General features: G+C 26.5%; 3 protein-coding genes across 4 annotated transcripts; all 3 read right to left on the bottom strand.

Moving 5' to 3' along the window:
- Window positions 1-119: 119 nt before the first annotated feature.
- Window positions 120-2,197, bottom strand: LOC124955095 (odorant receptor 67c-like). Of its 2 annotated transcripts, XM_047509001.1 has the most exons (9): window positions 2,054-2,197; window positions 1,783-1,902; window positions 1,511-1,640; window positions 1,181-1,442; window positions 952-1,074; window positions 747-837; window positions 541-677; window positions 338-470; window positions 120-265 (listed from the first exon to the last, which is right to left on the bottom strand). In XM_047509001.1, exons 1-9 carry the CDS (start codon window positions 2,195-2,197, stop codon window positions 215-217), a joined length of 1,191 nt encoding a protein of 396 aa, XP_047364957.1. In that variant the 3' UTR covers window positions 120-214. The 2 variants fall into 2 exon arrangements, with proteins under 2 accessions (XP_047364957.1, XP_047364958.1); XM_047509002.1 differs by lacking the exon at window positions 2,054-2,197 and having other exon boundaries at window positions 1,511-1,628; window positions 1,783-1,851.
- A 509-nt stretch (window positions 2,198-2,706) lies between these two features.
- LOC124955262 lies at window positions 2,707-7,555 on the bottom strand. Its single transcript, XM_047509428.1, has 17 exons — window positions 7,211-7,555; window positions 6,948-7,067; window positions 6,675-6,792; window positions 6,347-6,608; window positions 6,113-6,235; window positions 5,908-5,998; window positions 5,702-5,838; window positions 5,398-5,631; window positions 4,626-4,641; window positions 4,369-4,488; window positions 4,102-4,219; window positions 3,774-4,035; window positions 3,543-3,665; window positions 3,334-3,424; window positions 3,128-3,264; window positions 2,925-3,057; window positions 2,707-2,852 (listed from the first exon to the last, which is right to left on the bottom strand). The coding sequence occupies exons 1-17, from the start codon at window positions 7,352-7,354 to the stop codon at window positions 2,802-2,804; spliced, it is 2,280 nt and encodes a 759-aa protein (XP_047365384.1). The 5' UTR covers window positions 7,355-7,555; the 3' UTR covers window positions 2,707-2,801.
- A 24-nt stretch (window positions 7,556-7,579) lies between these two features.
- On the bottom strand, window positions 7,580-16,244 carry LOC124955261. Its single transcript, XM_047509427.1, has 27 exons — window positions 15,455-16,244; window positions 15,254-15,373; window positions 14,931-15,048; window positions 14,580-14,841; window positions 14,378-14,500; window positions 14,052-14,142; window positions 13,838-13,974; window positions 13,639-13,771; window positions 13,514-13,543; window positions 12,629-12,883; window positions 12,428-12,547; window positions 12,106-12,223; window positions 11,753-12,014; window positions 11,550-11,672; window positions 11,170-11,260; window positions 10,959-11,095; window positions 10,760-10,892; window positions 10,634-10,675; window positions 9,834-10,001; window positions 9,623-9,739; window positions 9,367-9,484; window positions 9,012-9,273; window positions 8,769-8,891; window positions 8,559-8,649; window positions 8,306-8,442; window positions 8,096-8,228; window positions 7,580-8,021 (listed from the first exon to the last, which is right to left on the bottom strand). The coding sequence occupies exons 1-27, from the start codon at window positions 15,596-15,598 to the stop codon at window positions 7,971-7,973; spliced, it is 3,639 nt and encodes a 1,212-aa protein (XP_047365383.1). The 5' UTR covers window positions 15,599-16,244; the 3' UTR covers window positions 7,580-7,970.
- Window positions 16,245-16,535: the final 291 nt, after the last annotated feature.

Below are 16,535 nucleotides of genomic sequence, written 5' to 3'. Positions count from 1 at the left end.
AGTGATCTTAATTTCTTTTTCATACATTTATTTCCTGTTAATACAGATATAACAATAATATCAATCTAATCTTCATGATCGTATATGAAGAATTTATCAACACATAAGGATTATTAAGAATGATTGATCAATCCTAACAGGTAAGACGAAAATTTTATTTTTGTCTAAAGTAAATACAATGTATCAAACTACAGATAATTAATATTATTCATAGCTAATGCGTCGATAAAATTACCATGAAGTAAGAGCCGGAAGTTTGGACGATCTTAAGAAAGAAAAATTATTGTTTGTTAATTGAACGCAATGTAGAAATGTTGGATTTTTTAAATTCATGTACCTTCGCATAAGTTTCTAAACAAAATACGAATGTTTTCCCGGCAGTCAAGTAACATGGTTCGATACTTCTTCGTATTATTAATAACATTAATCTATGTACTTCAATTGGTGCTTCGTACCATAATCCATTGTATCTATAAAACAATATACATTTATTATAAAGTTTAATTAATAATAATTTATTTTATATTATATCACTCTTACGCATTAAAACGTATTTCAGTACTGTAATCTATCATTCTTTGACCTGGATAACATATACACAAAAGATGAACATATTGAGCACTTGCAAAAATGACGAATCGTAATGCTTCTGCTGTTTTATCTAATAACATTAATATCTATAACAATTAATATAAAAAATAAAAAAATTTTCTTTTTAATTTGAAAATAAAGAAGCAAAAACTTACTTGAAACAAAGAAACACTCACACCTATCATTCCCATAAAAGCTTGCATCATAAGAGATACCGAATAAGAAGTTTCAATAAGATCAGCAAACCTTTTCAAAAAAGATTCGAATAAGATAAATAATCATTGAAATCATTCATGTTTAAGGTACTATATATATATATAAATTTATATGAATTTATATTATTATTATATTTATACTAACTCTAATGCTCTTTTATGATTTTTAATAGAATGTACTACGTTATCAAAACACATCTTTCTTGCACGGCTATCGAATGAATGTCCCAAGTCAATCGGATTTTTAAACAAATGTTCCAGACGAAATCTACAATTTCATCTGGAATTAATTTTCATCGTAAATTATATTCATATATATATAAAAAAAAAAAAACAAAAAAACAAGAAGACAAAAAAGAAGGAATCTTCCTTACCCAATTGCAGAAAACAAACCGCATATATGTGAATTAAAAACCAAGAATAGACTATCCGAAGCGATTAATACAGTAATTCCAATCATAATTACAATCCCCATGTGAAAATAAATGGAATAAAAATATTCTTCTTCGTCGACGAAATAATAAGCTCTAATAATAGTTTTCAAAGGGCGAGACTCGTTCAATGGTACAATGATATCCATGAGACGTGGGTAAAAAGGCAATATGAGAAATATTATCTCACTTGAGTATATATATACTATAAAAATAATGTATCGATTTTTATTTAAAAAAAAAAAAAATAATCTTATTTCAATACATACTTACTTATATAGAATAACGTAAGGAATCTTCCTTCACTGGCAAATTTCTGCATGATGTCCATTTCTTCTTGAGTTTCCCATATTCCCCAATTGCTAATAGTATGTTCCAAAAGATTCTGTATCTGCAACAATATCTTCTAAATCGGAATACTTTCAATTTATCGTTGCAAGTGAAAAAAAAAAAGAGAAAAAAAAACAATATAAGAAAATTATTTCAATAAAATTGCAATATTATTTTCATTTTAACTATCAATTTAGTTAAAAAGAAAAACTCACATTTTTTCTTTGAATCTGATATGTATAATATTTAATTATCATTAGTAAAGAAACACATATAGCTGGTATACTTTCAAGTATTATATCGATATCACTTCTATTCATATAAATCACAGCTATCTGTCAATTATTTTATAGTTAAAACAATTATTGTGTTAAAACTTTTAAATATGTACGCACGCGTGCAAACGCATACACATACCGCACACACACACACACACACACACACACACACACACACAGGAGAGAAATATGTTAAATCTATTAATACCTGTGTAATAAGAAAACTATAAAATGCAATATTTACAATGCACCTACGGAAAAAACGATCATTCAAATTCTGATAAGGCCATTGCCCTATCAGTACTAATAAACGTTTGTTGAGTTTATAGTAAGGATGCTCAAAAGTGTCCATAACGTTTCGAAAGTGTAAGTCATTCTAAAGTTCACGAAGCAAGCAAAAGCTCCCCTTTTACGGGGGCGGATCAACATAAAATAATCAGTACTTCTTCTTCTTGCAGAGAATCCCTCCTGCCGTTACCTGCACATTGTGTCTGATCGAAAGAAAAAAGAAATAAGGACAGGTACCAATTTACCTTCAACTTGTACGAGGAAATAATATTTCCAATGGAATATTTCTTGAAAGTATGTAATTTTCTTTTTGAAAAACTTTAGACGTTTGTAACATCCTCTGTACAAAATCGAAATGATTAATTCATCGATTTTTCTTCTTATGGCTTAATATACTCCGTTACTTTATTGTATACTTAGTACTGTGTATGCATTATAGTCTCTTATAGCAACAAGTGATCTTAATTTCTTTTTCATACATTTATTTCCTGTTAATACAGATATAACAATAATATCAATCTAATCTTCATGATCGTATATGAAGAATTTATCAACACATAAGGATTATTAAGAATGATTGATCAATCCTAACAGGTAAGACGAAAATTTTATTTTTGTCTAAAGTAAATACAATGTATCAAACTACAGATAATTAATATTATTCATAGCTAATGCGTCGATAAAATTACCATGAAGTAAGAGCCGGAAGTTTGGACGATCTTAAGAAAGAAAAATTATTGTTTGTTAATTGAACGCAATGTAGAAATGTTGGATTTTTTAAATTCATGTACCTTCGCATAAGTTTCTAAACAAAATACGAATGTTTTCCCGGCAGTCAAGTAACATGGTTCGATACTTCTTCGTATTATTAATAACATTAATCTATGTACTTCAATTGGTGCTTCGTACCATAATCCATTGTATCTATAAAACGATATACATTTATTATAAAGTTTAATTAATAATAATTTTTTTTATATTATATCACTCTTACGCATTAAAACGTATTTCAGTGCTGTAATCTATCATCCTTTGACCTGGATAACATATACACAAAAGATGAACATATTGAGCAGTTCCAGAAATGACGAATCTAAATGCTTCTGTTTTGTTATCCAATAACATTAATACCTATAACAATAAATATAAAAAATGAAAAAATTTTCTTTTTAATCTGAAAATAAAGAAGCAAAAACTTACTTGAAACAAAGACACACTCAAACCTATCATTCCCATAAAAGCTTGTATCATAAGAGATACCGAATAAGAAGTTTCGATAAGATCAGCAAACCTTTTCAAAAAAGATTCGAATAAGATAAATAATCATCGAAATCATTCATGTTTAAGGTACTATATATATATATATATAATTTTATATGAATTTATATTATTATTATATTTATACTAACTCCAATGCTCTTTTATGATTTTTAATAGAATGTACTACGTTATCAAAACAAATCTTTCTTGCACGGCTATCGAATGAGTGTCCCGAGTCGATCGAATCTATAAACAAATGTTCCAGACGGAATCTACAATTTTATCTGGAATTAATTATCATCGTAAATTATATTTACTTATATAAAAAAAAAAGAATAATAAAAAAACAAGAAGACAAAAAAAGAAGGAATCTTCCTTACCTAATTGCAGTAAACAAACCGCATATGTGTGAATTAAAAACCAAAAATAAACTATCCGAAGCGATTATTACAGTAATTCCAATTATAATTACTATACTCATGTGAAAATAAATGGAATAAAAATATTCTTCTTCGTCGACGAAATAATAAGCTGTAATAAGTGCTCTCAAAGGACGAGACTCGTTCAATGGTACAATGATATCCATGAGACGTGGGTAAAAAGGTAATATGAGAAACATTATCTCACTTGAGGATATATATACTATAAAAATAATGTATCGATTTTTATCTAAAAAAAAAAAGCAATCTTATTTAAACAAATACTTACTTATATAGAATAACGTAAGGAATCTTCCTTCATTGGCAAATTTGTGCATGATATCCATTTCTTCTTGAGTTTTCCATATTTTCCAATTGCTAATAGTATGTTTCAAAAGATTCTGTATCTGCAACAATATCTTCTAATTCGGAATATTTTCAATTTATCGTTGCAAATGACAAAAAAAAAGAAAAAAAAATATAAGAAAATTATTTTAATAAAATTGCAATATTATTTTCATTTTAATTATCAAATTAGTTAAAAAGAAAAACTCACATTTTTTCTTTGAATCTGATACGTATAATATTTAATTATTACAAGTAAAGAAACAGATAAAGCTGGTATACTATCAAGTATTATATCGATGTCACTTGTATACTCATAAATCACACCTATCTGTCAATAATTTTATAGTTAAAACGATTATTGAGTTAAAACTCTTTTAAATACGAACGCATGTCCGCACACGCATACACACACCACACACGTACACACACATACACAGCAGAAAAATATGTTAAATCTATTAATACCTGTGTAATAAGAAAACTGTAAAATGCAATATTTACAATGCACCTACGGAAAAAACTATCATTCAAATTCTGATAAGGCCATTGCCCTATCAGTACTAATAAACGTTTGTTGAATTTATAGTAAGGATGCTCAAAAGTGTCCATAACGTTTCGAAAGTGTAAGTCATTCTAAAGTTAACGAAGCAAGGAAAAGCTCCCCTTTTACGGGGGCGGATCAACATAAAATAATCAGTACTTCTTCTTCTTGCAGAGAATCCCTCCACCCGTTATCTGCACATTGTGTCTGATCGAAAGAAAAAAGAAATAAGGACAGGTACCAATTTACTTTCAACTTGTACGAGGAAATAATATTTCCAATGGAATATTTCTTGAAAGTATGTAATTTTCTTTTTGAAAAACTTTAGACGTTTGTAACATCCACTGTACAAAATCGAAATTATTAATTCATCGATTTTTCTTCTTATGACTTAACATACTCTGTTACTTTATTGTATACTTAATACTGTGTATGCATTATAGTCTCTTATAGCAACAAGTGATCTTAATTTCTTTTTCATACATTTATTTCCTGTTAATACAGATATAACAATAATATCAATCTAATCTTCATGATCTTATATGAAGAATTTATCAACACATAAGGATTATTAAGAATGATTGATCAATCCTAACAGGTAAGACGAAAATTTTATTTTTGCCCAAAGTAAATACAATGTATCGAATAACTACAGATAATTAATATTATTCATAGCTAATGCGTCGATAAAATTACCATGAAGTAAGAGCCGGAAGTTTGGATGATCTTAAGAAAGAAAAATTATTGTTTGTTAATTGAACGTAATATAGAAAAGTTGGATTTTTAAATTCATGTACCTTTGCATAAGTTTCTAAACAAAATACGAATATTTTCCCGCCAGTCAAGTAACATGGTTCGGTACTTCTTCGTATTATTAATAACATTAATCTATGTACTTCAATTGGTGCTTCGTACCATAATCCATTGTATCTATAAAACGATATACATTTATTATAAAGTTTAATTAATAATAATTTTTTTTATATTATATCACTCTTACGCATTAAAACGTATTTCAGTGCTATAATCTATTATTCTTTGACCTGGATAACATATACACATAAGATGAACAAATTGACCAGTCCCAGAAATGACAAATCTTAATGCTTCTGTTTTGTTATCCAATAACATTAATACCTATAACAATAAATATAAGGAATGAAAAAATTTTCTTTTTAATCTGGAAATAAAGAAGCAAAAACTTACTTGAAACAAAGAAACACTCACACCTATCATTCCCATAAAAGTTTGTATCATAAGAGATACCGAATAAGAAGTTTCAATAAGATCAGCAAACCTTTTCAAAAAAGATTCGAATAAGATAAATAATCATCGAAATCATTCATGTTTAAGGTACTATATATATATATAAATTTATATGAATTTATATTATTATTATATTTATACTAACTCTAATGCTCTTTTATGATTTTTAATAGAATGTACTACGTTATCAAAACACATCTTTCTTGCACGGCTATTGAATGAACGTCCCGAGTCAATCGGATCTTTAAACAAATGTTCCAGACGGAATCTACAATTTTATCTGGAATTAATTATCATCGTAAATTATATTTATATATATAAAAAAAAAAATAAAAAAATAAAAAAACAAGAAGACAAAAAAAGAAGGAATCTTCCTTACCCAATAGCAGAAAACAAACCGCATATGTGTGAATTAAAAACCAAAAATAGACTATCCGAAGCGATTATTACAGTAATTCCAATTATAATTACAATACTCATGTGAAAATAAATGGAATAAAAATATTCTTCTTCGTCGACAAAATAATAAGCTGTAATAAGTGCTCTCAAAGGACGAGACTCGTTCAATGGTACAATGATATCCATGAGACGTGGGTAAAAAGGTAATATGAGAAACATTATCTCACTTGAGGATACATATACTATAAAAATAATGTATCGATTTTTATCTAAAAAAAAAAAGCCATCTTATTTAAACAAATACTTACTTATATAGAATAACGTAAGGAATCTTCCTTCACTGGCAAATTTGTGCATGATATCCATTTCTTCTTGAGTTTCCCATATTTTCCAATTGCTAATAGTATGTTTCATAAGATTCTGTATCTGCAACAATATCTTCTAAATCGGAATACTTTCAATTTATCGTTGCAAATGACAAAAAAAAAGAAAAAGAAAAGAAAATATAAAAAAAATATTTTAATAAAATTGCAATATTATTTTCATTTTAACTGTCAAATTAGTTAAAAAGAAAAACTTACATTTTTTCTTTGAATCTGATACGTATAATATTTAATTATTATAACTAAACCAACAGTTAGAGATGGTATAATATCAAGTATCATATCTATATCATTTCTATACTCATAAATCACACCTATCTGTCAATAATTTTGTAGGTAAAACGATTATTGAGTTAAAACTCTTTTAAATACGAACGCACGCCCGCACACGCATACACACACCACACATATACACGCACACACACACACACAGCAGAGAAATATGTTAAATCTATTAATACCTGTGTAATAAAAAAACTGTAAATTGCAATATTTACAATGCATCTACGGAAAAAACGATCATTCAAATTCTGATAAGGCCATTGCCCTATCAGTACCAATAAACGTTTGTTGAGTTTATAGTAAGGATGCTCAAAAGTGTCCATAACGTTTCGAAAGCGTAAATCATTCTAAAGATATCGAAGCAAAGACAAACTCCCCTTTTACTGTGGCGGATCAACATAAAATAATCAGTACTTCTTCTTCTTGCAGAGAACCCCTCTATCCATTATTTGTACATTGTGTTTGATCGAAAGAGAAAGGAAATAAGGACAGGTACTAATTTACTTTCAACTTGTACGAGGAAATAATATTTCCAATGGAATATTTCTTGAAAGTATGTAATTTTCTTTTTGAAAAACTCAAGACGTTTGTCGTATACTTTATACACGATTGAATTTATTAATTCATCGTTCTTTCTTCTTACGAATAAATGTACTCTTTTATCTTATTATATACTTAGTACCGTATATTCATTGTGCTCTTAAACCAACTTCTGTTTGTAATTTCTTTTTTATATATTATTTTAGTAAATACAAATTAACTCCGATTTTAACAAGAGATTAGATTTTGATTATCTTAAAACAAGGTGATTGATAATGTGTAAAGAATATTATGACGTGATTGATTAGTCGATACAAACACAAGTAGCATGACATAAAGCTCTATTTATACGTAAGTAATAACTTTGAATAACTATATATAATTAAATATCATTGAAAGCTAATGCACAGATGATATTACCATGAAATACGAGGTGGAAGTTTGCACGATCTTTAAAAGAGAAATTGATATCTTTGTTAAATAGACAAATTTTTCAATGCAATTATTATTTTGTATTACCATACCGTTGAAAAGCTTTCGAAGCACAATACAAATGCTTTTCCAGCAGTTAAATAACAAGGCTGGAGACTTCTTCGGATTATTAATAATATTAAATTGTGTATTTCGATCGGTGCCTCATACCACAAACCGCTATATCTATTAAAAGAAACAAAAAATTTATATAGAAATATATTAATAGTTAGAAAATATTTATTATCAATTATATTACTAACGCTTTAATATGTATATCGGTACTATAATCGATTATCTTTTGTCCGGGATAACACATACAAAAAATGTGAACGATTTGAGCAGCCGCAAAGGCTATGTATCTGAACGCTTCACTCGATTTTTTCAACACTATTACTATCTATAATATAAACGCAAATGATAAGAGTGATTGATGTAATATTTAAGAAGAAAAAAAAAAAAATAAATAAATAAATAAATAAAATAAAAAGAGAAAAGGAAACGATTATGACTTACTTGATATAAAGAAAGGCTCATACACACCAAACTCGAGCCAACTTGGGAAAGTAAAAAAAACGAATAAGAAGATTCAATGAGGTCAGCGAACCTTTTGAAAAACAAAAAGTAAAAAAAAAAAAAGAGAGAGAGAGAAACAAGAAAATACAAAAGAAACATTCTTAATCATAATTAAATATTCAATTACGTAATAATTGTTAATGTACTAACTCTAAAGCCCTTTTATGTATTTCAATGGTACGAACGACATTTTTGAAGCACATCCTACGAGAACGATAATCTAATAAATTTATCATGTTCGTTTGATTCTTTAACAAATGTTCCAGACGAAATCTGTAATAGATAGAATTATAAAAAAAAAAAAAAGAAAAGAAATTATAATATAAAAAAAAAAAAAAAAAAAAAGAAAAATTAAGTACGATATAAGTGAACGTTTTATCAAATATTTGTTACCCCACTGCTGTGAATACACCGCAAACGTGCGAATTGAATATTAACAAAAGGACATCGTTCGATATTAACACTGTTATTCCAATAACGATCACTATACTCATGTGAAAGTAGATTGGAAAGAAATGTTGATCTTCGTCGATAAAATACTCGCTTTTAAATATAGGTCTCAAAGGCCGAGACTCGTTTAATGGTACAATTATATCCATGATAAATGGAAAAAATGGCATTAAAAGAAACAACGTCATACACGAGTATATATATGCTATATAATAAAAAAAGTAATATATATATATATATATGTAATATTATTTAAGTAACAAACGTTAAATTAAAATTATATATACATATATCTCACACGTATAAAAAAAAGTTAACAATTTTCCTTCCTCGCTGTATTTACGCATTATATCAATTTCCTCTTTGGACTCCCATAATTTCCAATGTTTTGTTATACGTTCGAGAAGATTTTTAATCTATGAGAATAAAAAAAAAAAAAAAAGAAAAAAAAAAAGGAAGAAGAAAAATTATATCGCACATTATATTAGTGTATATCTCCATTTTCTTTTTTTCTCAACAGAAAGAAAAAAATGAATGTAACTATACGAACTCACATTATTTCTGTATATATAAAACATGGAATATTTAGATGTGATCGTTATCAATGATGTTATAGGTGGTATAATTTCTATCAATGTGTCAACATCTCCATTAGTGTATAACAATGATATCTGGTGTTGTATTTATAAGAAAAATAAATATTTCATAAATGTACACATATATGTATGAACACAAATTAATGTACATTTATGAATGATTACGTACCTGAGTAATACCAAAACTAAACAACAGACTAGTTACAAAGCACATACGAAAACGTCGATCAAATTTATGCTGATAAGGCCATTGTCCTATCAGTAACAAGAGACGTTTGTTAAGTCTATAGTAAGGATGTTCGAAAACTTCCATAGTGTTTCGAAGAAAACAAACTATTTTGTAGTAATCAAAGAAAGAAGAAAGGAATAAAGGATTTCACTTGTTGGATAGAATCAACATAAAATAATCAAAGAGCTATATTTATTCGAAAATATGATTCTATAGTGCCAAAGAGAAAGGAACAAGTAACAATCATATCATCTATTATGTTTAACATGCAAATAAGATATGTTTTTGAAGAATGAAACTTACTATTAGGTCGAATGATATATAATTTTCTTGGTGTCAAGCGTCGAATGTATAGGAACGAGTAAGTCGTCATAAAATTTATTATTCAATTCCATACTATACAGATTCTTTTGACGAGTGTACATATCTGTTATATCCTAGTCCCTTTGAATTGTCATTTTATTTTACTTACTACTTTGCATTCTTTTTCGTCGAAAAGAGAATAATCGAAGATCATACTCGAAGGTACATTCTTTTCTTTTCTTTTCGTTTCTTTTTTTTCTTTTTCTTTTACTTTTTCCTTTTTTTCCTTTTTTCTTTTTTTCTTTTTTTTTTTTTCTTTACATACAATTTAATACACAAATTAGTGATAAATAGAATATGATCACTTAAAATTATTTTTAAATTATTTTAAAACTATAAAATATTAATATTGTTATTGTATTGGATAATTAATGGACCGATGAAATTACCATAAAATAAGAAGTAGAAGTTTGTAAAATCTTAAAATGAAAAAAACAATATTAATAATTATTAAATCAATTTTATATATTGTAAATTTATATGAATAATTATATTATTCGTACCGTTGCAAAAGTTTCTAAACAAAATATGAATACTTTTCCAGCAGTTAAGTAAGATGGTTCCAAACTTTTTCGCATTACCAATATTAATAATTTATGTATCGACAATGGCGCTTTATACCATAGTCCATTGTATCTACAAACAAATATATGGTTTTTATTGGCAATAGAATATTTGTATGGAAATTCTTATTATACTTACGCTTTGATATGTATATCGGTGCTATAATCTATCATTCTTTGTCCAGGATAACACATGCAGAAAAGGTGAAGTAATTGAGCAACTGCAAAATTGAAATACCTAAACGCTTCTGCTAAATTTTGCAAAACTATCAGCATCTATATAAGAATATAAAAATATTAAAAGCAATATCTAATAACAATGAAAGAAAAATGAAAAAATTAATAATTACTTCGAACAAAGAAATACTCATACATATCAAACTCAACCCAGATTGTATCAATAATGACATCGAGTAAAAAGATTCAATGTGTTCAGCAAACCTTATCAAAGAAAGAAAATGAAGCAAATATCAATTAGATTTCTTTACATAATTGTATAATATTCATATATACAGGATGCGCCAAAAATTCTTAAATTATTTTCTAAAATTGATTATCCTTTTTCAAAACTTCATAAGCTTGCAGTTAGATTTACGTTCAAAAGAATTAAAGTAGGAGATTTCGATAAAGAATAAATTGATTTTCAAAATCACTTAAGAACTTTTGACCTATATTTATAATTGATATTACATATAATTAATATATATATATAAATATATAATATACTAACTTTAATGCACTTTTATGACTTCTGATAGAATATTGAATATTTTCGAGACACTTATGTTTCGATAAATTATCTAAGGAAGATTTGGAATCAATTTGATCCTTTAAAAAATTTTCTAAACGACATCTGTAATTATCTAATTAAATTAATCATATCACTGAGATACAAAAAATATTTGAACGATTCAATTGTATCCTTTTTCTTACCCAACTGCTGCGAATATACCACAAATATGTGAATTAAACATCAGAAAGAGTATATCTCCTGTAACTAATGCTGTTATAGAGATCGTTATAGATATACTCATGTGAAAATAAATAAAGTAAAAATGTTCGTCCTCATTGATAAAATATTCGCCTTTGAATATTGGTTTTAAAGGACGTGATTCGTTCAAAGGTACGACGATATCCATGATAATTGGAACAATTGGTAATAGGAGAAACATCGTCATGCATGTATATATATATACTTTAAAGAAACGATATATGTTATTATTAAAGATATATAATATATCAGAGTGAAGTGACTACCAATTGTTTGCAGTAAATTGAAATCTTACTTGTATAACAAAAAGTAAATAATTTAGTCTCTTTTCCAAATTTATGCATAATTTCTAATTCTTCTTTCGTTCTACATAATTGCCAATTGTATAATAAATGATCCAAAAGTTGTTTTATCTATAAGAAATATCAATGATCTTCAAATTAATATATAAATATTTTTTAACGATAATACATTTGTAATGGATAAGTCATATATAATAATAAATGCATAAGTCATAATAGAGAAAAGAAAAATTATTATTGATGTAATATATTGAAATAATCAAAGGAAATATTATATATATATATATATAAAAAAAAAAAAAACTAAAAACTTACTTTTTCTCTATTAAAGTGGACGGTATAATATTTAATGATGCAAACTGTTACTGCAGACATAGGTGCCACAGTTTCAATAATAATATCGATGTTTCCGTAATAAGTAAAAAACAATAATACCTATAGCTAATAGTATGTAATCGGAACTTAATGAACACACAAAGATAAAGACTTTATATAAAGATATATTACTTTTATTACCTGTGTAGACAAGAAACTAAATAATGAAATGTTCATAATGAAGCCACGAAAACGACGTTCACTTGATTCCTGATAGGGCCATTGTCCTATAAGTGATAATAATTTCTTAGTGAGTCTGTAATAGGGATGATCGAAAGCGTCCATTTCAAAAGCACAAAGTATTATAAAATAATCCAAGGAAGAAAGATCTTTCTCGTACGTGAAGATCGTCAGAAAATAATCAAAGTGATTTTCTTTACATCCAAAAATATGATTCTATAGTACCAAAGAGAAAAGAACAAGTATCAATCATTCCCTCTATTGTATTTGGCATATAAATAAGACATGTTTTTCAAGAACGAAACTTCCATAGAATGGTATATAATTTTCTTAGAAAGAATGTTAGGTACAATGATATATAATTTTCTTTGGTACCAAACGTCAAATATGTAGGAACGAGTAGTTGTCATGGAATTTATTATTGAATTTGATTTCAGTACTGATTCTTTCCCAGTGTACATATCTGTTCGTTATTCAGTCTTTCTTAGAACTATCGGTATTATGCTTCCTACTTTGTTGTCTTTTTCTACGAAAGGATAAAAAAAAATCATACTCCAAGGTAAATTTTACTTTTGTGAAATCTCGTATTCCAATTGTAAAATTTTTTTGAACTTTTTTTCCCTTCACATAAAATTTAATACATACAAATAATAATAAATAAAATATCTGTAAGACTTAAATAAAAAGTTATCGTAATTATTATCAGATATAATTTACTAGATTAATGTAATAAATGAAACGATTATTATTCGTGAATAAACACGTACTATATTTTATAATTATAAATCATTGATAATGATTGATATGAAGTTATTATATTGTTAATTAATAAACCGATGAAATTACCATAAAATATGAAGTGGCAGTTTGTATAATCTTAAAATAAAAAAGAAAAAAAAGAATAATATTAATATTTATTACAATAAATATTACTTATTGTAATTTATATTTATTAATTATATAGTTTCTACCGTTGCAAAAGTTTCTAAACAAAATATGAATACTTTTCCAGCAGTCAAATAAGATGGTTTCAAACTTTTTCGTATTATCAGTATCAGTAATTTATGTATTGACAATGGCGCTTTATACCATAGTCCATTGTATCTATAAACAAATATACGATTTTTATCGCAAACAAAATATTTATATGAAAATTAATATTATACTTACGCTTTAATATGTATATCGGTGCTATAATCTATCATTCTTTGACCAGGATAACACATGCAGAAAAGATGAACTATTTGAGCAATTGCAAAATTGAAATATCTGAAAAATTCTGTTGAATTTTGTAAAAATATCAGCATCTATGCATACAGAATATAAAAATATTAAAATTATTATCTAATAACAAAGAAAGAAAAAAGAAAAAATTAACAATTACTTCAAACAAAGAGATACTCATGCATATCAAACTAAAGCCTGCTTGCAGAAGTAATGATACTGAGTAAAAAGATTCAATGAGTTCGGCAAACCTTTTCGAAAAAAAGTATAGAGAAGAAACAAACATCAATTAGATTAATAATATAATTATATAATATTATTATATAAGGTAGGCTAAAAGTTTCTAAGTGATCTTTTAATTTAATTTTTTTTTCCACAAGCCTAATTACAAGAATACTTGAAAAAAAGAGTATTCAATTTTCCAAATTTTTTAAGAACTTTTGATCCACCTTGTATTTATAATTAATGTATATGTGATATATTAACTTTAATGCACTTTTATGATTTCTGATAGAATATCGAATATTTTCGTGACACTTATGTTTCGATAAATTATCCAAGGAAGATGTGGAATCAATTTGATTCTTTAAAAAATTTTCCAAACGATATCTGTAATTCTCTAATTGAATTAATTATGTCATTGAAATTCAGAAAATATTTGAACGATCGAATTGAATTTCTTCCTTACCCAACTGCTGCAAATATACCACAAATATGTGAATTGAACGTCAGAAAGAGAGTATCAGCGGTAATTAATGTTGATATAATGATCACTATAGTTGTACACATGTGAAAATAAATTGGAAAAAAATATTTGTCCTCGTCGATGAAATATTCGCCTTTAAATATTGGTTTCAAAGGACGTGACTCGTTCAATGGTGCAATGAAATCCATGATACGTGGAGAAAATGGTAATATAAGAAATATCGTCATGCATGTATATATATATACTTTAAAGAAACAATATAAATTATTATTAACGATATGGAATATATAAGGAAGAAATGACTACATTGTTTGCAGTAAATTGAAATCTTACTTGTATAATAAAAAGTAAGTAATTTTGTCTCTTTTCCAAATTTATGCATTATTTCCAATTCTTCTTTCGTTCTACATAATTTCCAATTGTACATTAAATGATCCAAAAGTTGTTTCATCTATGTGAAGAATCAATGATCTTCAAATTAATATCACTTAGATATTTTTTTTTTGACAATAATATATTTGTTATGGAGAAATAAACGCGTAAGTGATAATAGAGAAAGAAAAATTATTATTGAGGTAATATATCAAAGAAAATTTCATATATATATATATAAAAAAAAAAAAAGAAAAAAAAAATGTAAAAACCCAAAAACTTACTTTGTCTCTATTAAATTGAAGAGTATAGTATTTGATCATACTAATCGATGCTGCAGATATAGGTGCCATAGTTTCGATAATAATATCGATGTTTCCGTAATAAGTAAAAGACAATAATATCTATAGCTAATAGTATGTAATCGGAACTTAATGAATACACAAACAGAAAGATTTTATATAAAGATATATTACTTTTATTACCTGTGTAGATAAGAAACTAAAAAATGAGATGAATACAATGAAGCTACGAAAACGACGTTCACTGGATTCCTGATATGGCCATTGTCCTATAAGTGATAATAATTTCTTAGTAAGCCTATAGTAAGGATGATCGAAAAAGTCCATAGCGTTTCAAAGGCACGAAGCATTCTGAAGTAATCGAAACGGTAAGACGGAAGAAGTTTTTTTTCTTTATTGAAAAGGTCAACATAAAATAATCAAAAAGAGAGACAAAGAGAGAGAGAAAGCTATATTTATCCGAAAATATGATTATATAGAGAATCAAAGGGAAGGGAACAAGTATCAATCATCCATCAAATGTTCTTGGCACTTAGGTAAGATATATTTTTGAAGTACGAAACAGTTACTATTAGAGATCGAGGATATATAATTTTCTTGGTGTCAAACATATAGAATCTATAGGAATGAATATGCATTGTCGATTCATTATTTAACCGACTTGATACTAAGGGTCAGTGTTATGTGCCTACGATTACTCTTATCTTTAAGAACTTTGATTCTACTGTACTAACAGACTCGCATTATTTTTTTTTTGTTTTTCTAAATACGAATCGTACGGGGAAGAAAAAAAAATTGAAAGTTTTATTCAAAGGTAAATTTCATTTTTCATTATCATAAAATTTCTAAATCATATTTATACATTTTGTTGTAACAAATAATTGTTTATCTCATAAGGATTCTTTATTTATAGGATAATTTATTGATTATTTCCTTGTACAATTGCAATTCATTATTGTTGAAATTTATTATGTCTTTTCTATTTCTATTTTTTTCACTTCTTTATTTTTTACATACATTTATGTATATTTAACATACACATAAAAAAATCTTTTTAGATATTTATCCCTTTGTCTCTTTATCTTTTATCTATTATCTTAAAAGATTTATTTTCTTTGCAAAATGTCGTCTTAAAAAATGATATTTCTTTGAGAATAATTTTTGTACAAATATGAACTTTTTCAAAAATTCGTCAAAATCTTATGATAGATTAAACTTTCAATTTTAAAATGAGATCTTGTTTGTTAAAATCGGTCAAGAATTA

Source organism: Vespa velutina, chromosome 17 (genome assembly GCF_912470025.1).
Source record: "Vespa velutina chromosome 17, iVesVel2.1, whole genome shotgun sequence".
Classification (NCBI taxonomy): Eukaryota; Metazoa; Arthropoda; class Insecta; order Hymenoptera; family Vespidae; genus Vespa; species Vespa velutina.
Note: the sequence above shows the minus strand (reverse complement) of the source record. Positions and strands in the feature narration are given on the sequence as shown.

Excerpts from the sequence above, each read along its gene's own strand:
- LOC124955095 (XM_047509001.1), bottom strand. The coding sequence starts at position 2,197 with ATGGACACTTTTGAGCATCCTTACTATAAACTCAACAAACGTTTATTA. Across the intron at positions 1,075-1,180 it reads GGTTTGTTTTCTGCAATTGG|ATTTCGTCTGGAACATTTGT; the intron begins GTAAGGAAGATT and ends ATGAAATTGTAG. Across the intron at positions 838-951 it reads AATCATAAAAGAGCATTAGA|GTTTGCTGATCTTATTGAAA; the intron begins GTTAGTATAAAT and ends TTTTTTGAAAAG.
- LOC124955262 (XM_047509428.1), bottom strand. The coding sequence starts at position 7,354 with ATGGACACTTTTGAGCATCCTTACTATAAACTCAACAAACGTTTATTG. Across the intron at positions 4,220-4,368 it reads ATCAGATTCAAAGAAAAAAT|ATACAGAATCTTTTGAAACA; the intron begins GTGAGTTTTTCT and ends ATATTGTTGCAG. Across the intron at positions 3,265-3,333 it reads TGAGTGTGTCTTTGTTTCAA|GTATTAATGTTATTGGATAA; the intron begins GTAAGTTTTTGC and ends TTATTGTTATAG.
- LOC124955261 (XM_047509427.1), bottom strand. The coding sequence starts at position 15,598 with ATGGACTTTTTCGATCATCCTTACTATAGGCTTACTAAGAAATTATTA. Across the intron at positions 15,049-15,253 it reads TTCAATTTAATAGAGACAAA|ATGAAACAACTTTTGGATCA; the intron begins GTAAGTTTTTGG and ends TTCTTCACATAG. Across the intron at positions 10,002-10,633 it reads ATTTTATGGTAATTTCATCG|ATAGTTTGTTTTCTTCGAAA; the intron begins GTCCATTAATTA and ends GATTACTACAAA.